We start from the raw sequence: 19,328 nt of genomic DNA on the forward strand, positions 1-19,328 counted from the left end.
ATTCCTGGTCAAACCTTGGTTGCAGCTTGATCGCTGGCCCCAGACGGGGCGCATATAAGAGGCAACCAATCAATGTCTCTCTCTCCCCTTCCTCCCTCCCACTCTGTCTGAAAATCAATGGAAGAACATCCTCAGCTGAGGATTAAAAAAAAAAAAAAAGAGGAATCGGCTTTTCAAACCTCTGAGCCCCTCCTCACAGAGGGTGTGTGCGAACAGGCACCTCCTGGCCAGGTTAGGCCCAGATGGGATGGTTTGGCTGGCACAGAGTTTTAAACAATGTTGGCCGTGGATGCCATGGTCCCCATCACCCCCTCACGCACAGCCAGTGCCACTCACAGGTAAGCCGAGGCCTGTTTCCTTCCCGCTTGCTCTCCCCCGGCTCGGGAACCACCCTGGGCTCTCGGGATTGCCACTGCCCGCATGCCCAGGCTCTGACCGCTCCTGCCACTTTGTCCTAAGTGGGTACAGCCCCTTTCTCTCCTTAGGGCTAGCAAACACGGTTGGAATATTTTTTAAAGGAATGTTACCAGGAAGCTAAAAGAAAAGCAGATTCCAGAAGAGGAAAATCAGTAGGAGAGGAAGGATGGTTATCTGCAGCGCGGTTCCCTCCTCGGGGGTCACACCCTCCAGCCCAGACTGGCCAGGTCAGGGTAGTCCGGGCAGCACCGTCCCCGGGCCCCGCCTTCTCAGCCTCCAAAGGAGAGTGGCCTCCAGTAGAGCCACAGGGCTTTGGGGGGGATGATCACCCCCTCTCGGGGCCCTGTCCAATGGGCTCTCCCTGAAGGTGTCTTCCTGTGGCCCTGCTCATGCTCATCCCCCAACCTGAGGATTCTGCCCCTGACCTTTCCTGCCACGTGGGAGAGACGCCGTCACCTGCTCCCCTCCGCTGTCTGTGGCGGAGGCCCCGGGAGTCCCGCGACACCGCTGGTTTGCTCTGTTGCTCTGGTGGAAGGATGTGCGCCAGCCAATCATGACAGGTGGCTCTGCCTTTTGTGGGATGAGCTACTTTGCCTGTTTTAAGAAACCACCTGGGACTAGTCTCTGGGGAGGGGGCTGGGGCGGCTGGAGGCAGGAGTTGTCTTCTGGGGAACAGTTGCCAAGACCAGCAGGCCCTGACCATGCCCAGCCCTCCCTTGCCTGGGTCCTGCTTCCAATCGGATGGGTGAACATAATCCTCCCCTTAGTTCCTGGACAGGGATGAGTGATATTGCCCAGCATCAGCGAATGCCTGCTCCCTTTCCAGTTCAGGCAATTCTTTCTCTATCTCCACGTGCCCTCTCCACCCCCGAAACGACGCTCCGGGGAAAGAGCTCACGGAACTCAAGGCATTGCCATGTCATAGTATTAATTCCTTGGGCTCACTGACAGCAGTGTGGGGAGGGTGGTTTTGTCCCGCATTCCGCACCTCCCGCCCCGGAGCTCCCTCCCTGGTCCCTCTGGGACTTTGCCTTGGTGCTGGGTTGGGCCTCGTGGCTCAGGGCTCTGCTCTGTATCTCCTTTACATGGTGTTGGGGGTGGAGGCCCCGTAAGGAACACGGTCCATTGAGGCTGAGGGGAGACTTGAGGAGCCCCTTCCTCCACGGCCCACCCCCACAAGCTGCCGCTGCTCCCCAGAAAGACCCCTGGCTCCCCCATGTCTCACGATCCCCGTGCATGGGGGAGCAGGAGATGGGCTGCTCCTTAAGCCAAACAGTTTGGTTGTGGGGTTGGGCAGAGCCGAGGACAAGCAAGGCGCCAGGTGGAGACCGTTCTCTGCTCTGGGGGCTCCGGGTCTGCTTTGCTCTGATTGTATGTTGCTTCATTCCTTTTCACGGTCAAGGAGGGCGAGCTCTCCTGGAGGCCAGATGTACCCAAGGGCAGAGATGCACGGACCAAGATCTGCAGTCCAGGGCCCAGCCCTCCTCAGGGCCCGTGGCTGACAGGAGAGGGAGTTCTGAGTCTCTTCTTGGGGGGCCGGGAGGGGGAGTCTCGGGGACATGCCTCAGGACGAGTCTCTAGGAGAATTGGAGGAGAGTGGAGTCATCCCCCTGCTCCTTGTCAGTCCTGCAGACCCCCGGCTCCCTCACGGCTCCACCCAGAACCACACAAGCCAGGCAGACAGACACTTACTACCAGCCTTGGGTGCAGCGCAGCTGAGATGGCTTCTCTGGGGAGAGTTCTAAGAGTCGGGGGGCCAGGGCGGCAGCCCTCTGCCCAGCCGCTGGATGTGGCTGTTCTCCAGGTCCTCCAGCCAGTCTGACCTCCACTCCCACAGGGGCAGGGAGAGGGTGCGAGTCAGCAGGCGGTCATCCCGGGGGGAGGGAGGCGATGAGGCACCTGTGTGGGGGTAGAGATATCTGTGGAGGGTTGGCCTTCACCCCTGGGAACCAGTTTAGGGAACAAAGCTTGGGGCCAACTTCAAGCGGACACCCAACCCTAAGTATAGTCTAACCCCAACTTGGCCCATCAGTCTCGGCATCTCTGGCCCCAGGGACAGGAACCATTCGTTTCTTTAGAGAGAATGTTTCGAACTGGCCTTTGCCCATCCTCTCCCACTCCTGGCGTCCTCCTCTCCCTCCGTTCCATTAGGGGAACTTCTGCCCTGGATAACCCTTGCTCTCTCGTGCACCACAAGCCTGGTTGTTTTTCTTGGGGCATAGGGCAGAGTTAGGGTTCATACGACGGGAACAGGGGATCTGATAGAGCAGATGAGGCAGGGAATAGCTAAGGGGAGCCCTGACTGCCTCTGTTGACATGGAGATGATGGTCCCACTCCACTAGGCAGTGAAGGTTGACATGGAGATGATGGTCCTATTCCACTAGACATGTGAAGGTTGACATGGAGATGATGGTCCTTCTCCACTAGACAGTGAAGGTTGACATGGAGATGATGGTCCCACTCCACTAGACATGTGAAGGTTGACATGGAGATGATGGTCCCACTCCACTAGACATGTGAAGGTTGACATGGAGATGATGGTCCCACTCCACTAGACAGTGAAGGGTGAGCCCGGTTGCTCCTCCCCACAACCACAGACAAGGCAAGAAGGAGGGCGTGGAGGCACGGAGGGGGTAAGAGGAGACAGAACGTCCCACGGTGAGGAGGAACCTGAACAATGGGCTGGAGTGAATCACAGGGGCTGGAGCCACCCTTCCTGGAGACCCCTATCTGGGTGGGGGGGGGGCCTTCGGGTACGGGGGTGGGTCGCACTTGGCTGCCTGCAGGCTTCAGACTTGAACAGTCTGTCCCTGTTCTCATGGGGTGAACTTGGGCAAGTTAATAAACCTGATTGACTTACAATTTCCTCATTTGGAAAAGAATAAAGAGCATTCCTCCTAGAGGGGTCATTGAATGCACGTACAGTGCTTATCCTAGGGCAGTGATGGCGAACCTATGACACGCGTGTCAGAGGTGACACGCGAACTCATTTTTTTGGTTGATTTTTCTTTGTTAAATGGCATTTAAATATATAAAATAAATATCAAAAATATAAATCTTTGTTTTACTATGGTTGCAAATATCAAAAAATTTCTATATGTGACACGGCACCAGAGTTAAGTTAGGGTTTTTCAAAATGCTGGCACGCCGAGCTCAAAAGGTTCGCCATCACTGGTCTGGAGCCTGGGAGGTAGTCATCATTGAATGCAAACTGGCTGTTCTAAGGACAGTGACAAAGACCGTGACGAAGACCATGACTAGGAACGTGGCCTCCTGGTTGGGAAGAAGGGGGTCTTACAGGAGCTGCGCCCACTCCAAGGGGTGAGGGTGAGCTGACGTACCTGTGAAGACGCAGTCTGCCTCCCTGGGCTCCAGACCAAAACCAAGGCTGTCCACGGCCACTGCCAGGGCCCGTGCGAAGTGGGCATCGGCCAGGAAGGAGCCGTCGGAGGAGCTGACCAGACTGGCTCTGGCACTGGGGGCGTTGTCCTCAGAGGCTGAGCCCCAGCCATTGGCCAGGGAGCCCTCACTGGGGGTGGGGGTGAGGCAGGGCCGAGGTGGGCACAGCAAACTCCCCACCTCGGACCCTACCCCTCCGGCAGCTCTGCCCATGTCTGCCAGCTCTGAAGCTGTGGGAACACTGATGTACCCATAGGTGCTGGGGGGTGAAGGAGCCCTTGGCATAGGAGAGACGCTGTTCCTAGGAAGAGGCAACATGGGAGACAGTAGGATTGTTGAGGTGCCGTAGGGCGGGACCATTTCTCCGGGAAGAGTGGAATGAGGCAGGGACAAGCATACTGTAATACGGGCCTACTCACCTGGGGGTCTCCTCACCCTCACTGAGCTCCAGGCACAGGGCCACCTCCTCAGGAGTCAGCACACTGTCCTGATCCTCCCCCAGGGATGACAGCGAAGAGCTGGACAGGCGACTGGAGGTTGGGCTGGGACCGGACAGGGAGGAGGCCTGGTGGCTGGAGTGGCTGGCGGTACTGGAGGGCCTGCAGGTGGGGATGGGGGCTGCTGACAGGGGGTGCGGGGAGGGAGCTCGGGGCTCTGCCGCGTGCCTGATGTAAGACAGATGGCAGGATGGTTAGTGGGGTCCTTCCAGCCCCTGTCCACCCCTCCCTCACCCCATCCCACCCCACCCCTGCTTTTGGACCCCATGCCCTCTTACTGGGTCTGTTGATTCTGAGTGGGGGGTTCATGAGAAGAGAGGGGTGCTGGCGGGAGAGGGCAAGTCAGCTCGCTGGAGGAGCTGAGGATCTGCGGTCCCAGGGCCCGCCAGGCAACCAGAGCTCGGGGCACAGGTCCTGGTGAACAATAGCATGGGCATGAGAATAGCGGAACCCCCATCAGCCTCACACTCCAGCCTGCCCCCTGCCCAACCCTCCCCTCAGCTTCCTGCCCCTACACCCCACCTGTCAGCTTCCTCAAGGGCAGCTGAAGCCGGCTGTAGGGGCTGGTGGGCCCCTGCACCCCACCTCACCGCCTCACTTCCTCTCACCTGGGCTTTGGGAAAGGTTCTTGGAGCCTTTATTTCCTGCCTCCCAGGCCCAGAGCTCCATAGGGTGGCTGCCCCGCAGCAGCGGGGAGCTGTTGGCCTGGTGCAGCTCTGCAAAGGAAGAATCGGCCATTGAGGGACAGGCCAGGGTGGGCCTGTCAGACCCCAACCTCAGGCTCCAGCTTCGGCCATGTCATTCAGTTACGCTTTAAGGCCCCTGGACAAAGAGAAAAGAGGGAAGAACCGCCCTCCCTCTTCTCCTACCCTTCCCACCTTCAGCCAGGCAGCTGTGAGAGGGTGGGAGGAGCCCCAGGCTTGGAGTAAAAAAATGGGCTCTCGTAGCCCAGCTGAGCCATGCAATCGCTGTGGGCCCTCAGGTAGATCCATGAACCTTTCTGAGCCTGTTGAATTTGTAAACACCCACAGCAAATGATGGCTTTTCCAATTAAATAAACACAGATCGAAATGTTCCTGGCACCTAATAGCTTTCTTCCCTTTACTGGATGTATTGCCATCTTCCCAATCTCTGTAGCCTCACATGGTTATTCTTCTCGGTAGTTTTGGCTCCTTCTTCTCTTGGAGAGAATCTATTCATTTCCATTCTTCACATTATGAAAATCTTCACATTATGCCGGCCCTGCCCTGAGCAACCTGAGCGTCTCTCACCTGGGGACATGGGTTAGACCAGCGGTTCTCAGCCTGTGGGTCGAGACCCCTTTGGGGGTCGAACGACCCTTTCACAGGGGTCGCCTAAGACCATCGGAAAACACATATATAATTACATATTGTTTTTGTGATTCATCACTATGCTTTCATTATGTTCAATCTGTAACAATGAAAATACATCCTGCATATCAGATATTTACATGACGATTCATAACAGTAGCAAAATTACAGTTATGAAGTAGCAACGAAAATAATGTTATGGTTGGGGGTCACCACAACATGAGGAACTGTATGAAAGGGTCGAGGCATTAGGAAGGTTGAGAACCACTGGGTTAGACGGTCATGAGTGGGTAAGACAGAAACAAGTAACCCTAGACCAGGCCAGGTGTGAAGGAAGAGGCACTTTCGAGTAGGAAGATGTGTTGGTCTCACCCAGAGAGCAATGCCCTGCCCGTAGATAGTCAGTATTTGTTGGCTAAATGAGTGAATGAAGGATGCTGTTAGAGATGTAGGTGTAAACACGTACAGACGTGACTCCCACTTAGGGTGAACCACACTTAGAGACAAGGCTGAGTGAACTCTGACAATAGGAAAGCCGAGGTCACTGAGAGGACTGGCCCAGCCACGTATAATGCTTCCTGGTCAGGCCCAAAGCCAGGTGATCTAAGTTTAAACCAGAGAGGAACTGGGTAATATAAATAGAAAATAACAGATTTTCCCCAGACCGGGAACCAGAGCAAAGGAGGAAAGAAACAACTTTCAGATTAGTGTCCCATGATCAGAAGCCCAGACCAAAGGCCAGGCAGGGCCCTGGAGGCAGAGCTGTCTAGTCCGTCTCATGCTAAAGCCTTGGGGGCCACCATGGCCAGTTCAGAGCAGGGATGAGACCAAGACCCCATCTGGGCCCTGGGAATCCATGGACAGTGGCCAGATCTTCTGAGCCACTGGGATAAAACCCACACAATGGCTGGACTTCCTCTATTGAAGTTTGCTTTCGTACTTCGGCTGATTTGGTTTTTGTACATTTCCTTTCGTTGAATGACATAATACCTGGCTTCGTAACTAAGCTCAGAAGCGGGGACACTTCTAGCTGGCTGGCTGGCTGGTTGGTTGTATGGAAAAGGAAGGAAGCCCTAACCGGTTTGGCTCAGTGGATAGGGCGTCGGCCTGCAGACTGAAGGGTCCCAGGTTCGATTCCGGTCAAGGGCATGTACCCTGGTTGCGGGCATATCCCCAGTAGGGGGTGTGTAGGAGGTGGCTGATTGATGTTTCTCTCTCATTGATATTTCTAATTCTCTATCCCTCTTCCTTCCTCTCTGTAAAAAATCAATAAAATATATTTAAAAAGAAAAGGAAGAAAAAGGCCAATTCTGGAAAAGGCCATATTTGTCCCAGCCCTTTCCATTTCCTCTAAAGGACCCTGGTAACAATAAGCCCCTCCCCCTTTGCTCGGAAATACTTGGATTTTAGTTTCAATGTTATTTGAATAATAAACTGGGCAATAAAAATGTTATCAAGGTCAGGCCAAATCTCACTGGCCAGCCCTGAATTGCAATACATATTGGTTTGAATTAATGAGAATATTCGGTGTATGTATCTGGCAAAGTATGGGGAATTAAGGACCTGGTATAATGGTTGAGACCCGGGAGAGTGTGATAATATCTATCATGGAGAAAAACCCCAACGAGAGTCAACCAGTAGGAAAAAGGAATAAGTAGGTTACGGGGAGTAGGGGCACTGAGAGAACCTGCCCGTTTTAGGAAATGAAGACCATCAGTCGTGGGCTAGGTGACAGCAGTGGAGCCGACGCCATGGCTCTGGACAAGGTCAGAGCATGATCTGTTGAGGACTAGTGGGGACGTGGCCCACACTGGGGGTCAAACTTGTAACCTGGGCACGTGCCCTGACCGGGAGTTGAACCGTGACCTCCTGATTCATAGGTCGACGCTCAACCACTGAACCATGCTGGCTGGACGGAAAGCTGGTTTTTAAATGAGATTCATGCAACCTCTTTTTAGTTGGTATTTCATTACCACTGAGATTTTCTAATGCAATAGCTTTGAGGCAAAGCTGGAAAAAATGCCAGCTTCATTAATATTTAGAGACATAAAATTTTGGATATTAGACAAGCTCCTAATTACTCTGAATCCACATTTGTCTTAATAAAAATTCAATTATAAACTTTTAAAAAATTGGCTGTTGAGCCCGACCAGTATGCTCAGTGGTTGAGCCTCTACTTATGAACCAGGAGGTCACGGTTTGATTCGTTGATTCCCAGTAGGGAGCATGTGGGAGGCAGCCAATCAATGATTCTCTCTCATCACTGGTGTTTCTATCTCTCCCTCTCCCTTCCTCTCTGAAATCAATTAAAAATATATTTTTTTAAAAATGGCTGTTGAGCATTTGTAAGTCTCACTCATCAGTACAGAAGGCTCATGAAGACAGCAGATAGGGTGCAGGCCAATGTTCGGAGATGGGAGAAAAGAGTCAGTGAGAGGATAGGATTTCCCACGGACACTCCCAGAGACAGTCAAAGTGGCCCTGGGAGCAGACCACTCTGACTTCAGCTCTGAGTTCTGCCCCTTATTGATGTGGGATTTTAAATGAGTTACCCAAATCTGCTCCTCTTTCCCTATCTGTGAAATTAGAGGAAATAATACCAAGTCAATATGTTGTGAGGCTTAAATAAAATAAATATAAGTAAAGCACCTAACATAGTGGTTGCTAAAGAAACAGAGACTAGCCCGGCTAGCGTGGCTCAGTGGTTGAGCATCGACCTATGAACCAGGAGGTCACGGTTTTATTCCTGGTCAGGGCACATGCCCGGGTTGAGGGCTGGATCCCCAGCAGGGCGCATGCAGGAGGCAGCTTATCAATGATTCTCTCTCATTGATGTTTCTATTTCTCCTTCTCCCTTCCTCTCTGAAATCAATAAAAACATATTTAAAAAAAAGAAAGAAAGAGAGACTATAATGATGTCTCTCTGTCAAGTCAAAGCAGGGTGCTGGGAGTCAGGAGAGATTTGGCAGAAAGGAACTGCTCCTCTGGGGAGCAAGCTGAGAGTCGGGCCTGGGCAGACTTGTGTAGAGCACAGGGGAGTTGTTCATGGGAACCAGAGGCTTCCTGCCAGCACTGGGCGCATTCTGGGCACATCCTGCCAGGTTCTGGAATGACTGGTGTGCTGGTCAGGCACTTGTGTTAGACTTTGAGCCCTTAGGGGGCGAGGACCGTGTCTGGTATCTCTTGGGCCCTGGTGTTCGCTTATCAACGTGTGGAGTTGAGCTGATTGCAGAGGCAGGGCCGCTCCTGGTGCAGCCAAACTGAAAACAGAGGCCGTGTAGAGAAAAGCCGAGGTCAGCGCGGCCCTCGCTGAGTGCGTCACTGATGGGGATCCAGGAGGACAAGCCAGTCAAAGCTGTGGGTGGGGTGCTACCCACACCCGCCTGCCAGGGCCCAGGCCACATTCCCACCACATTCCCACTCCTGGGCCCTCCTCCCGCCTGCTCCGGGCTGGGTCTGCGATCCCGTCCTTACCTTGCTTCTTTTTGGCCTTCCAAGCCTCTGCGGGGGCCACAGAGAATCGAGGGGAAGAGAGCCCCCTGCGGCTGCAGAGGCTGTCGGAACTGGGCCAGGGGCTGGAGAGCCGGGTCAGCTGAGGTCGGAGGTGCCTGAGAGCTGGGGCCTGGGGGCTTGGCCGGGCTGGGGGGCTGGAAGGCGGCTCAGCGATGAGGGAGCCATAAAAAGTGCGGGTGTCCGGAAGCAGGGGCACCCCAGGGCTGCGGGGATCCCAGGAGATCACTGCAATAAGACACCATAGGAGGAGTGATGGTGAGTCATCCTGCCCACGTCTCCCTCCTCCAGCCCTGGGGTCTCTGTTCCACTGCCAGGCCCTGGCCGCCTCTGGGCATGCTCACAGGAGCGCCGGCGGTCTAGTGGGTCCCGGGGGTCCACTCCCAGCCGGCTGCTAAGACTGCTGCTGCTGCTCAGGTCTCGAGAGCCAGAGGTGGATCGCCAAGTGTCTGCCAGCCAGGGGGAGTCGCTGTGGTCCATCCTGCAGCAATGGGGGGTGGGGTGGGGGGGGGGGGGGAAAGCGGGGAGGTAGGGACAAGGGCAGAAGAAACAGCGTAAAGCAAGAACCATGGGGTAGCTGAAGGAGGTGAGGAGATGGTGCTAGAGCAGCGGTTCTCAACCTGTGGGTCGCGACCCCTTTGGGGGTCGAACGACCCTTCCACAGGGGTCACCTAAGACCATCGGAAAACACATATATAATTACATATTGTTCTTGTGATTCATCACTATGTTTTAATTATGTTCCATTTGTAACAATGAAATTGGGGGTCACCACAACATGAGGAACTGTATTGAAGGGTCCCGGCATTAGGAAGGTTGAGAACCACTGTGCTACAGGCTTTATTCTACCTGCTTTTAAGCCCTTCAGACTCCTTAAAATCTCTGCACTGATGTCTCCAATGCAGTGCCCTTTCTTATCCTGGTTATCAGAGGAAGTCCAGGTTGCCCAGAGATAAGAGGTATTAAAAAGAAACAGCTGTGTGCTAAGATTAAAAGAATATCTATCTGGAGCCAGACAAACCCTGTGAAAATCCCGGTTGGCAAAAAAAAAAAAAAAAAAAAATCCCCGTTGGTCGCAGCCCAGCTGTGCATCCCTGGGAGCAAGTCTGTCAGCCTCTCTAAGCCCCAGTTCTTCATCTGAAAAAGTAACAACGCCCTTCCATATAAGGCTGATGCTGTGCGCTGGGGCCAGGAAACGTGAGGTCATGCGCTGGCAGAGCAGAGCTGGCTACGTGAACGTGGCCTCGCGACCTCTAGTCTGGTTCCCTTTGAACAGGGGGCCATGCAGGCTGCCTGAGTCATGTTTCAACAACAGGGACCAGCCAAAGCGCTTCTCTGCCTGAAACCTCCCGTGGCTCCCATTTACCCGGAGAGAGCCCGGCTGCCTGGCATGGCGAACAGGGCCCTCAGCCTGGTTTCCAACTCCCTGACCAGACCCATCTCACACGCTATGCCCCAGGCAGACCAAACGGCTTTTCCTTCCCTGCGAACATGGTGGCGATTTCCGGCTGCCCGCTTTGGCCTTCTCCTTCTCACTGTCAGGGTCAATGTGAAATCTCCCTCCCGAATTTCCCCACCCCAGTCTCCTCCACGTATCTTGTACATGTGTCTGCATCCAACTCTGGATTGCATTCACTTGGATGTCTCTGTCTAGACTGGTGGTTCCCAACTCGGGGCACCCCCCCCCCAGGGGTGCAATTTGATTTTTTTGAATATATTTTATTGATTTTTTACAGAGAGGAAGGGAGAGGGACAGAGAGTTAGAAACATCAATGAGAGAGAAACATCGATCAGCTGCCTCCTGCACACCCCCTACTGGGGATGTGCCAGCAACCAGGGTACATGCCCTTGACCAGAATTGAACCCAGGGCCCTTCAGTCCACAGGCCGATGCTCTATCCACTAAGCCAAACCGGTTAGGGCGCAATTTGATTTTTAAGGGGGACAATTTGAGAATGAGTTATTAACAGTGATTTTTTTGCATTTCTGATGATTCTAGGGGCCTCATATACAGTCTATAAATATACATTGTGACATATTTATGTATTCCAGTTCTCTATTACCGGTATATGTTTTGAAACTTTATTTGCTATTTTTTTCATATCACTTCATATTATAATTATTAACAATTTCTTAGTGATTTCTTTCTCAGTACTTCATCTATCCTTTCCTTCTTTTATTTTTTCTCTTTGATGGACACCATGTTCTTTGAAAGCTTGTTTAGACCAAGTTAATGGCCTTTTAGGCTTCCTCCACGTGAATAGGAGTTCACTTTTAAAAAATATATATATTTTATTGATTTTTTACAGGGAGGAAATGAAAGAAATAGAGAGTTAGAAACATCAATGAGAGAGAAACATTGATCAGCTGTCTCTTGCACACCTCCTACTGGGGATGTGCCTGCAAGCAAGGTACATGCCCTTGACTGGAATCGAACCTGGGACCTTTCAGTCCGCAGGCCAATGCTCTATCCACTGAGCCAAGCCGGTCAGGGCAAGGAGTTCACTTTTTTAATAATAAGAATTATATGTCACAGGGTGGGGGTGGGCATCAGGATTTTAGAGATGCTTAGGTGGGGCATGGCCAAAAAAAGGTTGGGAGCCACTGGTCTAGACTGAGTTCCTGGCAGATGGAGACTGTTCTAGAGAAATGAAGGCATCTCCCTCAAGGATGGGGGTGAAGTCCCAGGGGGACAGAGAAAGTTCAGGGCAGAGCAGACAAAGCCCAGGTGGTAACTCAAGAGAAAAGCCAGTGGGCACAGAAAACACAGGAAGGAACCTTGCTCTGAACTGAGACACTGACAGAAAAAGGGTCTGGCTGGATGTATCTGGCACCTAGTAGGTGCTCTGTAAATGTCTGTTGAAAGATGCAGACCTGGGCTGTGAAACCTTCCAGAGGAAATCTAATGCGACAAAGAGCAGGAGAATGTGGGCAGATGAAATGGTTATTTTAGTGCAAAACTCAGCCAACAGGATGAAAAAGCATGCTTGCTTTCTTAGTGTCTTGTCTCATAACCGCAGACTTGCTCTGGCAGCCAGACACACTTGAAGCAGAGGTACCTGCAACCGCCCTATGGTGTAGGGGCAGAGCGCCCTCTACTGGAACTGTGGGTGGATTACCATGAAGGAAAGATGGCTCCATAGGTTGAGTGATGGACCGAAAGCAAAGGCAAAGGCACTGCTAGATAAACTCTGAGTGCAGAGAGAAAATCAGGAATTAGCTGCTCCTCCCACGCTAATTATTCTCCACCCAGGAGGTTGACTCAGCAGGAAAGTGTAGTCAGTACTATCAGTGAGAGCTTGGTGATAAGAGCTTTGGATTAGGACAGTGGTTCTCAACCTTCCTGATGCCACGACCCTTTAATACAGTTCCTCAGGTTGTGGTGACCCCCAACCATAAAATTATTTTCATTGCTATTTCATAACTGTAATTTTGCTACTGTTATGAATCGTCATGTAAATATCTGATATGCAGGATGTATTTTCATTGTTACAAATTGAACATAATGAAAGCATAGTGATGAATCACAAAAACAATGTGTAATTATATATGTGTTTTCCGATGGTCTTAGGCGACCCCTGTGAAAGGGTCGTTCGACCCCCAAAGGGGTCGCGACCCACAGGTTGAGAACCGCTGGATTAGGAGTTCAGAAGTCCAGCTGTGTTGCCTTGGGCAAAGCCACTTAAGTCTCTGATTCTGTTTACTCTCTGTCAAGTGGTCTGATAGTAACATTATTGAAAGAGAAAACAGTTCTCACTTGGAGTTGAGGAGAGATACAGATACCAGGCAGGACTCCAAACTGCCTGGCGTAAGGGAGACTCCATCCAATTCTCTGTTCCAGCTCCACTAACCCTGGGTCCCCCTGCCCCTCCCTCACCTCAGGCCACACCCCTTTCATGTCTCACCTGTGTTTTAGGATGGCATCCTCGCTGGTATATCTATACAGACCTGGGAGAGGACAGGAAGAAGGCTCAATCTAGAGTCCCCAGCATCAGGCTAGAGAGCTAACCCCAATAGTGTTCTTTTTAAAAAATATATATTTTTATTGATCTCAGAGAGGAAAGGAGAGGGGGAGAGAGTCAGAAACATCGATGATGAGAGAGAATCACTGATTGGCTACCTCCTGCATGCCCTTCCTGGGAATCAAGCCCACAACCCAGGTATGTGCCCTTGACAGGAATTGAACCCGGAACCCTTCAGTCCGCAGGCCGAAGCTCTATCCACTGAACCAAGCCAGCTAGCACCCCCCTATAGTGTTCTTACTGGACCCAGTGAGTCCTGACCCCCTGGAGCCTGCTTCCCTCTCTCACCTGGGCCCAGGTGCACCCCAGCGCGGCGCCGACGGTGGATACACACAGTGGTGCCCAGCAGCAGCAGCCAGAGCAGGACAGCCCCGGTGGCAATGACCTCTGGACGCTTCAACGTTGCTCTCAGCTGTTCCAGGATCCACGGGCCGGGGTCTTTGGGTTCTCGGGTGGCTCGCTCCATGGTCTGCTCTGTATGGGATTTGGAGCTCAGGGGTAGTGGGCAGGGGGAGCAACGAGGGTCGGACAGAGAAGGGGCAAGAGCTGGAAGTGGGAAGTGGGGACAAGGAGAGGAAGGTGGGCATTGGGGCTGAGGGATGTGGTGGGACCAGTGGAGACTCCTCACCTAAAACGAGGCAGACGGGGCCACTGGGCTCCCCAGCCCCAGCGCCGGTGACGGCGGCCACCTGCACACAGTAGGAACCTGGTGTTTGGGTGGCAATCTCCAGCTGGGTCTGCTCACCGGCCACTGTCCAGTTGGTTGGGGGCCATGAGGTGTTGCTCAGGCTCCACACCTAAGGACAGGCAGGGTGAGCAGTGTCCCCAGGCACCATCCCAGCTGCTGGGCCCTTCCTCTGCGGTCAGACTCCGAGCCTGGGGTTGACCAGGGAACACTCCCCTCACAACCACCCCCACTTCTCATCCCGTCCTGTGCCCTACATTCAGCCTCACTCTCCGTGTCTGTAAATTGGGGATAAGAACCAGGTGGACGGGGGGATGAAATGAGACCAGGGAGCTGCTTGGCAGAGGCTGGCAGACGCTCACTTATCACTAGTGGGTGCTCCTCGCTTCTCGGCACGGGTTCACTTCTCAGTGCCCAGAGGGAGGGCACGCAGGATGCCAGGGGAGAGGGAGGCCTCGGCACCCCCGGGAAGGGGTGTGTCAGCTTGTGGGGGTACCTGGTAGCCACGGATGATGCCATTGTGGTTTTTAGCAGGTGGTGGGGCCCAGTTCACAAGGATGCTGCCGTTGCCCGATTTTAGGGTCACCTCCTGGGGAGGGGCGCTGGGCACTGGGGGAAGGAGAGAGGAGATAGGAATGAGGGAGCTCTAGGGAGAAGGGTGGGATGGGGACACAGGGGCAGAGGCCACACTGATGAGAATAAGCACTCCGCTTGCCTGACCAGGGCAGAGGGAACCAGGAGCAGGACCCACCATCCCCCCAGACTGGAGTGGACAGTCCTCCAGGCCCCCCAGACTGGAGTGGGACAGTCCTCCAGGCCCCCCCAGACTGGAGTGGGACAGTCCTCCAGGACCCCCAGACTGGAGTGGGACAGTCCTCCAGGCCCCCCAGACTGGAGTGGACAGTCCTCTAGGGCCTCCAGACTGGAGTGGGACAGTCCTCCAGGGCCCCCCAGACTGGAGTGGGACAGTCCTCCAGGGCCCCCCAGACTGGAGTGGGACAGTCCTCCAGGCCCCCCAGACTGGAGTGGACAGTCCTCCAGGGCCCCCCAGACTGGAGTGGGACAGTCCTCCAGGACCCCCAGACTGGAGTGGGACAGTCCTCCAGGCCCCCCAGACTGGAGTGGACAGTCCTCCAGGGCCCCCCAGACTGGAGAGGGACAGTCCTCCAGGGCCCCCCAGACTGGAGTGGACAGTCCTCCAGGGCCACCAGACTGGAGTGGGACAGTCCTCTAGTGCCCCCCCAGACTGGGGTGGGACAGTCCTCTAGGGCCCCCCAGACTGGAGTGGGACAGTCCTCCAGGGCCCCCCAGACTGGAGTGGGACAGTCCTCCAGGGCCCCCCAGACTGGAGTGGGACAGTCCTCCAGGGCCCCCCAGACTGGAGTGGACAGTCGTCTAGGGCCCCCCCAGACTGGAGTGGACAGTCCTCCAGGGCCCCCAGACTGGAGTGGGACAGTCCTCCAGGCCCCCCAGACTGGAGTGACACCAGAGGTCTATTGTTGCTCGTGGGCACCTGCCCCTGACCTTGCTCAGGCAGCCTCAGGAGCAGCACGTTGCTGTCAGGGCCCTGAGCCCGGCCGGAGGACGGTCTCACTTTGAACTCGTAGTCTTGGCCCCAGCGGAGGCCCCTGAGCTCCGCGCTCTGCGAGCCAGCCAGCAGGGCCTCTGCCCACGGAGCTCCCTGGCCCCCTGGCACCGGCTGGGTCCTGAATAGCGCTGTGTAGGACTGGGCAGGGGCAGCAGGGCCGCTGACCTGGGAGAGAGTCCGGAGAAAGGTGGGGGGTCAGGAACGCAGTCCTGTCTGGACCCGGACTGGCTCCAGCCCTGGGCACCGGCCTCACCTTCCAGCTGAGCCACACGGCAGGCGCAGGCTTGGTGCCCTTGGAGGGACCCGGGTCCAGCAGGGTCACGTTTTCCAGCTGAATGCGCACGGCCAGAAGCTCCAGAGGCTCTGGGGGAGAACAGGGCTGGGATGGGGGCTCCAGGCCCAAGTGAAGGAACTGAGGGGTCCAGGATCCCTTAGCTGCCGAGAACCCAAAACTCCCAGCTTCCTCAGAACTAGAGCGCTCCTATCTCCACTGTAGGATAGGGAAGCAAACCTCCCCTAAGATGGGGTCCACCATCTGATGCCAATCCCAGGTTGAACCTCACATACCCTAACCTCAGCCCAAACCAGACCACACCAGCCTAACCGGACCCCCCACCCCGACCCCGCACTGGCCCTGATGTTAGCTCCCTGCCATACCCTGGACAGACACCCTGGCTGCCCGGCTCTTCCGCTGTCCCGCGGTGTTGGTGGCCACACACATATAAGTCCCCGAGTCACTCTTCTCTGCTCTTAGCATCCGCAAGGAGCCACTGGACACCTGTCAGGACAGGCACATGCGCAGTCTCCTGTGAGGGGAGGGGCTCTGACAGAGGAGGCAAGCTGAGGGCCTTGCCGCCTTCCTCGCCTCAAATTCTGCGGGGGGCACTCAGAAGGTGGGTCAGTCCCCTGGGGGTGCCCTGTAGTGGGCACTCAGACGGTGGGTCAGTCCCCAGGGCGGGCCCTATAGTGCCAGGACAGGAGGAGGCACGGGGAAGGGAGCTATACTCACCCTGTGCCGCCCTGGCTGGAGGGCCAGGGGTTTCTCATCCTTCCACCACAAGACCGTGGGCTCTGGGTAGCCCCAGGGTGGCCAGCACTCCAGGATCACCTGCTCGCCCACCGTGGCCACTGTGTCCTGGGGCTGGACCCGGAAATCCTCCTGAAGGACTGTGGGGAGGAAGGAGGCTCTGGGGGAGCAGTGCCCGGTCCTCCCCTCCCCAAAGGCCCCCCTTGGTGTCTCCTGCCACACCTGCCCCATTCTATTTTTTCGTGACGGTGCCCACTCTTCAGAGATCCACCTCCTAAGCATTCCATGTAGGTTCACCCCCAACTCAGCTCTCTCCTCCTGGTTCCCAGTCTGATATCCCTTCCAACCTCCCTCTGACACCAATCCCAGGTTGAACCTCACATAGTGTAACCTCAGCCAAAACCAGCCCACACCAGCCTAACTGGAGCCTGCCCCCCAAAAAACACACACATACACACATTGATCCTCACAGATACCGCTTCAAACCTCCCTCAGCACAGGCATATCACCCCAGGTGCCCCCCCCGCCCCCCCGGCTCCCCTCCCAGGCCTCACCAGCCGCAGACAGCCGTGCGCCGCGGCTCACCGCTGTGCCCAGCCGGTTGCTGGCCTCACATGTGTAGATGCCCAGGTCCGTGGAGAGGGCCTGGTTGTTCCGGGCGTGAGCCTGGGTGGAGGGCCAGTGCAGCAGCAGGGTTCCATCAGGTAGGAGCTGGTGTGTGTCTGGGGGCTCCATGCTCAGGGGCTGCCCATTCAGCAGCCAGTGGATGGTGGGAGGCGGCTGGCCCGAGGCTTGGCAGCTCATCCGGACGGGCTCGGGGCCCTGGAGCAGCTGGTCCTGTGGGTGGACTAGGATCTGGGGTGGGGAGTCCTGAGCCGTGCCTCCTGGAAGGGAAAGGGAGGTGGAGCCCAGTCTGACTACCATCAGGTGCCCAGATCCCTGCATTCCTCACCTGCCTTCTCTCCTCTGAGGATCAATTCAAAGGAAGGAGACCTTTCGAACTCTCAATCTGTCTGTCAGTCTCCTCTCTCTCTCTCTCTCTCTCACACACACACACACACACACCATCATCATCATCAACAACATCATCATCATCTCTTGCAAAGGAGCAAGGGGGCCTCTTCTTCCCTGGCCAGGCCCTGGATCGAGGGAGCCTGAGCTAGGAGAGGGGACGGCCACACTCACCCATGAACAGAAGCAGGAGAGGCAGGGGCCACCAGACCCCAGGGAGACCCGCTCCTCCGGAGCCCATGGCTGCTCTCAGGTCTCTGTCCTGGTCCCAAGCACTTTGTCTTGCGTCTCTGAGCTCACAGGGAGGGGAGGGGCGGGCAGGCCGTTGGTGGTTGTTTGTGGCCGAGTCTGCCCCAGAGGGAAGCAGCTCTGAGGAAACCGATGCTTCCTGCCTGGCCCTCGGTGCCTTGAAGAACTGGGAGGAGCCCAGAGGAGAGAAACTCCCTGGCTCCCAACCCCAGCCCTGAGGTTTACCTTGTCATCTAGTCTGGTATTTCTTTTTATTTTATTTTAAAAAAAATATTTTTATTGATTTCGGAGAGGAGAAAGAGGGAGAGAGAGAGATAGAAACATCAATGATGACAGAGAATCATTGATCGGCTGCCTCCAGCACGCTCCCTACTGGGGATAAAGCCTGCAACCGAGGTACATGTCCTTGACCGGAATCGAACCCAGGACCCTTTAGTCCGCAGGCTGACGCTCTGTCCACTGAGCCAAATTGGCCAGGGCTAGTCTGGGATTTCTTAAAGGCAATCCTCACACTAACCATAACTCTAACCACAGCTTTGACCCTTTAACCCTAAGCCTGTATTTAATGAGTCCCCATCCTTAATCCTTTGCTTTCAAGTGACCCTTGCTAGAGTGGACCGGAAAGCCAGAGGAAACTAAGTCAAGTGGAGCGGTCACTCCTCGGTCCATTCCCCAAGGATTGATGGAGCAGGGGGCTGGGTGGGACAGAAGACAGGAAGGCTTCAGAGGCTCTGGGACAAGCTGGAGATGCCCACCGTGTGTTCCTATTCAGCTCAGAGACAGAGGAAATAAGCTGGGAGACCGTGGGCACGTTCCTTAACCCCTGCACGTCACTCATCTGTAAGTGGGGATAATAACAGTAGTGCGTACCTTGGGGGATGAGCAAGAATGAGACGAGATAAAAGATAAATCACTTAGTCCGGTAACCTAATGCATTATCAGTGCTCAGTAAGTTTAACCAATACTGTTATTTTGATGCATACCCCATCACGGAAACTATTCAAGCATCCTCGGCTGGGATACTTCAGGCCCGGGGATGGTGGCTTGAGTCTGATATTTAAGAGTCTTTCCAGCCTTGAAACCTGTGTCTGCTGCAGACAGGCCTATAGCTTCTGAGCCTGCTGCTCTCTACCCCCCTCCCTGGAGAGAGGCTGCATTCCCCTCTCAGAGCCCACCTCCTGTTTACAGGTTTCTTCCTTCCAAATCTGGAATGTCAGCCATTTCCTGGAGCTGTTCCCGGAAAGCCAAGGCCGCCAAGGCCGGGCTCTGGGGGCTCAACGGAAGACTGTCCAGCCTTTGTTTCCAGTAGTTCCTGGCCAGCTCCTCCGTGAGGCCCCTAACCCAGCTACTCCCTCGCTTCCTCCCCTTCCCATCCTGGCAAGGTACCAGCCACAGCCGCAGCCCTAACAGCCTATGAAGAGGAGTGAAGGCCCGGCTGGTGGCTGGCGTGGCTCAGTGGTGGAGCGTCAACCTATGAACCGGGAGGTCACGGTCTGATTCCCAGTCAGAGCACAGGCTCAATTCCCAGTGTGGGATGTGTAGGAGGCAGCTGATTGATTCTCTCTCATCATGGATGTTTCTCTCTCTCCCTC

General features: G+C 54.9%; 1 protein-coding gene across 2 annotated transcripts; it reads right to left on the reverse strand.

Moving 5' to 3' along the window:
* Positions 1-1,309: 1,309 nt before the first annotated feature.
* On the reverse strand, positions 1,310-17,830 carry ROBO4 (roundabout guidance receptor 4). 2 transcript variants are annotated; one of them, XM_070399637.1, is made up of 18 exons: positions 17,662-17,830; positions 17,031-17,360; positions 16,459-16,616; positions 16,107-16,227; positions 15,703-15,812; positions 15,386-15,614; positions 14,358-14,470; positions 13,805-13,973; positions 13,465-13,650; positions 13,060-13,102; positions 9,500-9,636; positions 9,120-9,383; positions 4,923-5,030; positions 4,593-4,728; positions 4,237-4,416; positions 3,760-4,118; positions 2,110-2,316; positions 1,310-1,994 (listed from the first exon to the last, which is right to left on the reverse strand). In XM_070399637.1, exons 1-17 carry the CDS (start codon positions 17,726-17,728, stop codon positions 2,159-2,161), a joined length of 2,868 nt encoding a protein of 955 aa, XP_070255738.1. In that variant the 5' UTR covers positions 17,729-17,830; the 3' UTR covers positions 1,310-1,994; positions 2,110-2,158. The 2 variants fall into 2 exon arrangements, with proteins under 2 accessions (XP_070255738.1, XP_070255737.1); XM_070399636.1 differs by having other exon boundaries at positions 4,237-4,482; positions 17,662-17,829.
* Between the last annotated feature and the right edge of the window lie 1,498 nt (positions 17,831-19,328).

This window comes from Myotis yumanensis, unplaced genomic scaffold (genome assembly GCF_028538775.1).
Source record: "Myotis yumanensis isolate MYYU_CA2020_CCGP unplaced genomic scaffold, mMyoYum1.0.hap1 SCAF_19, whole genome shotgun sequence".
NCBI lineage: Eukaryota > Metazoa > Chordata > Mammalia > Chiroptera > Vespertilionidae > Myotis > Myotis yumanensis.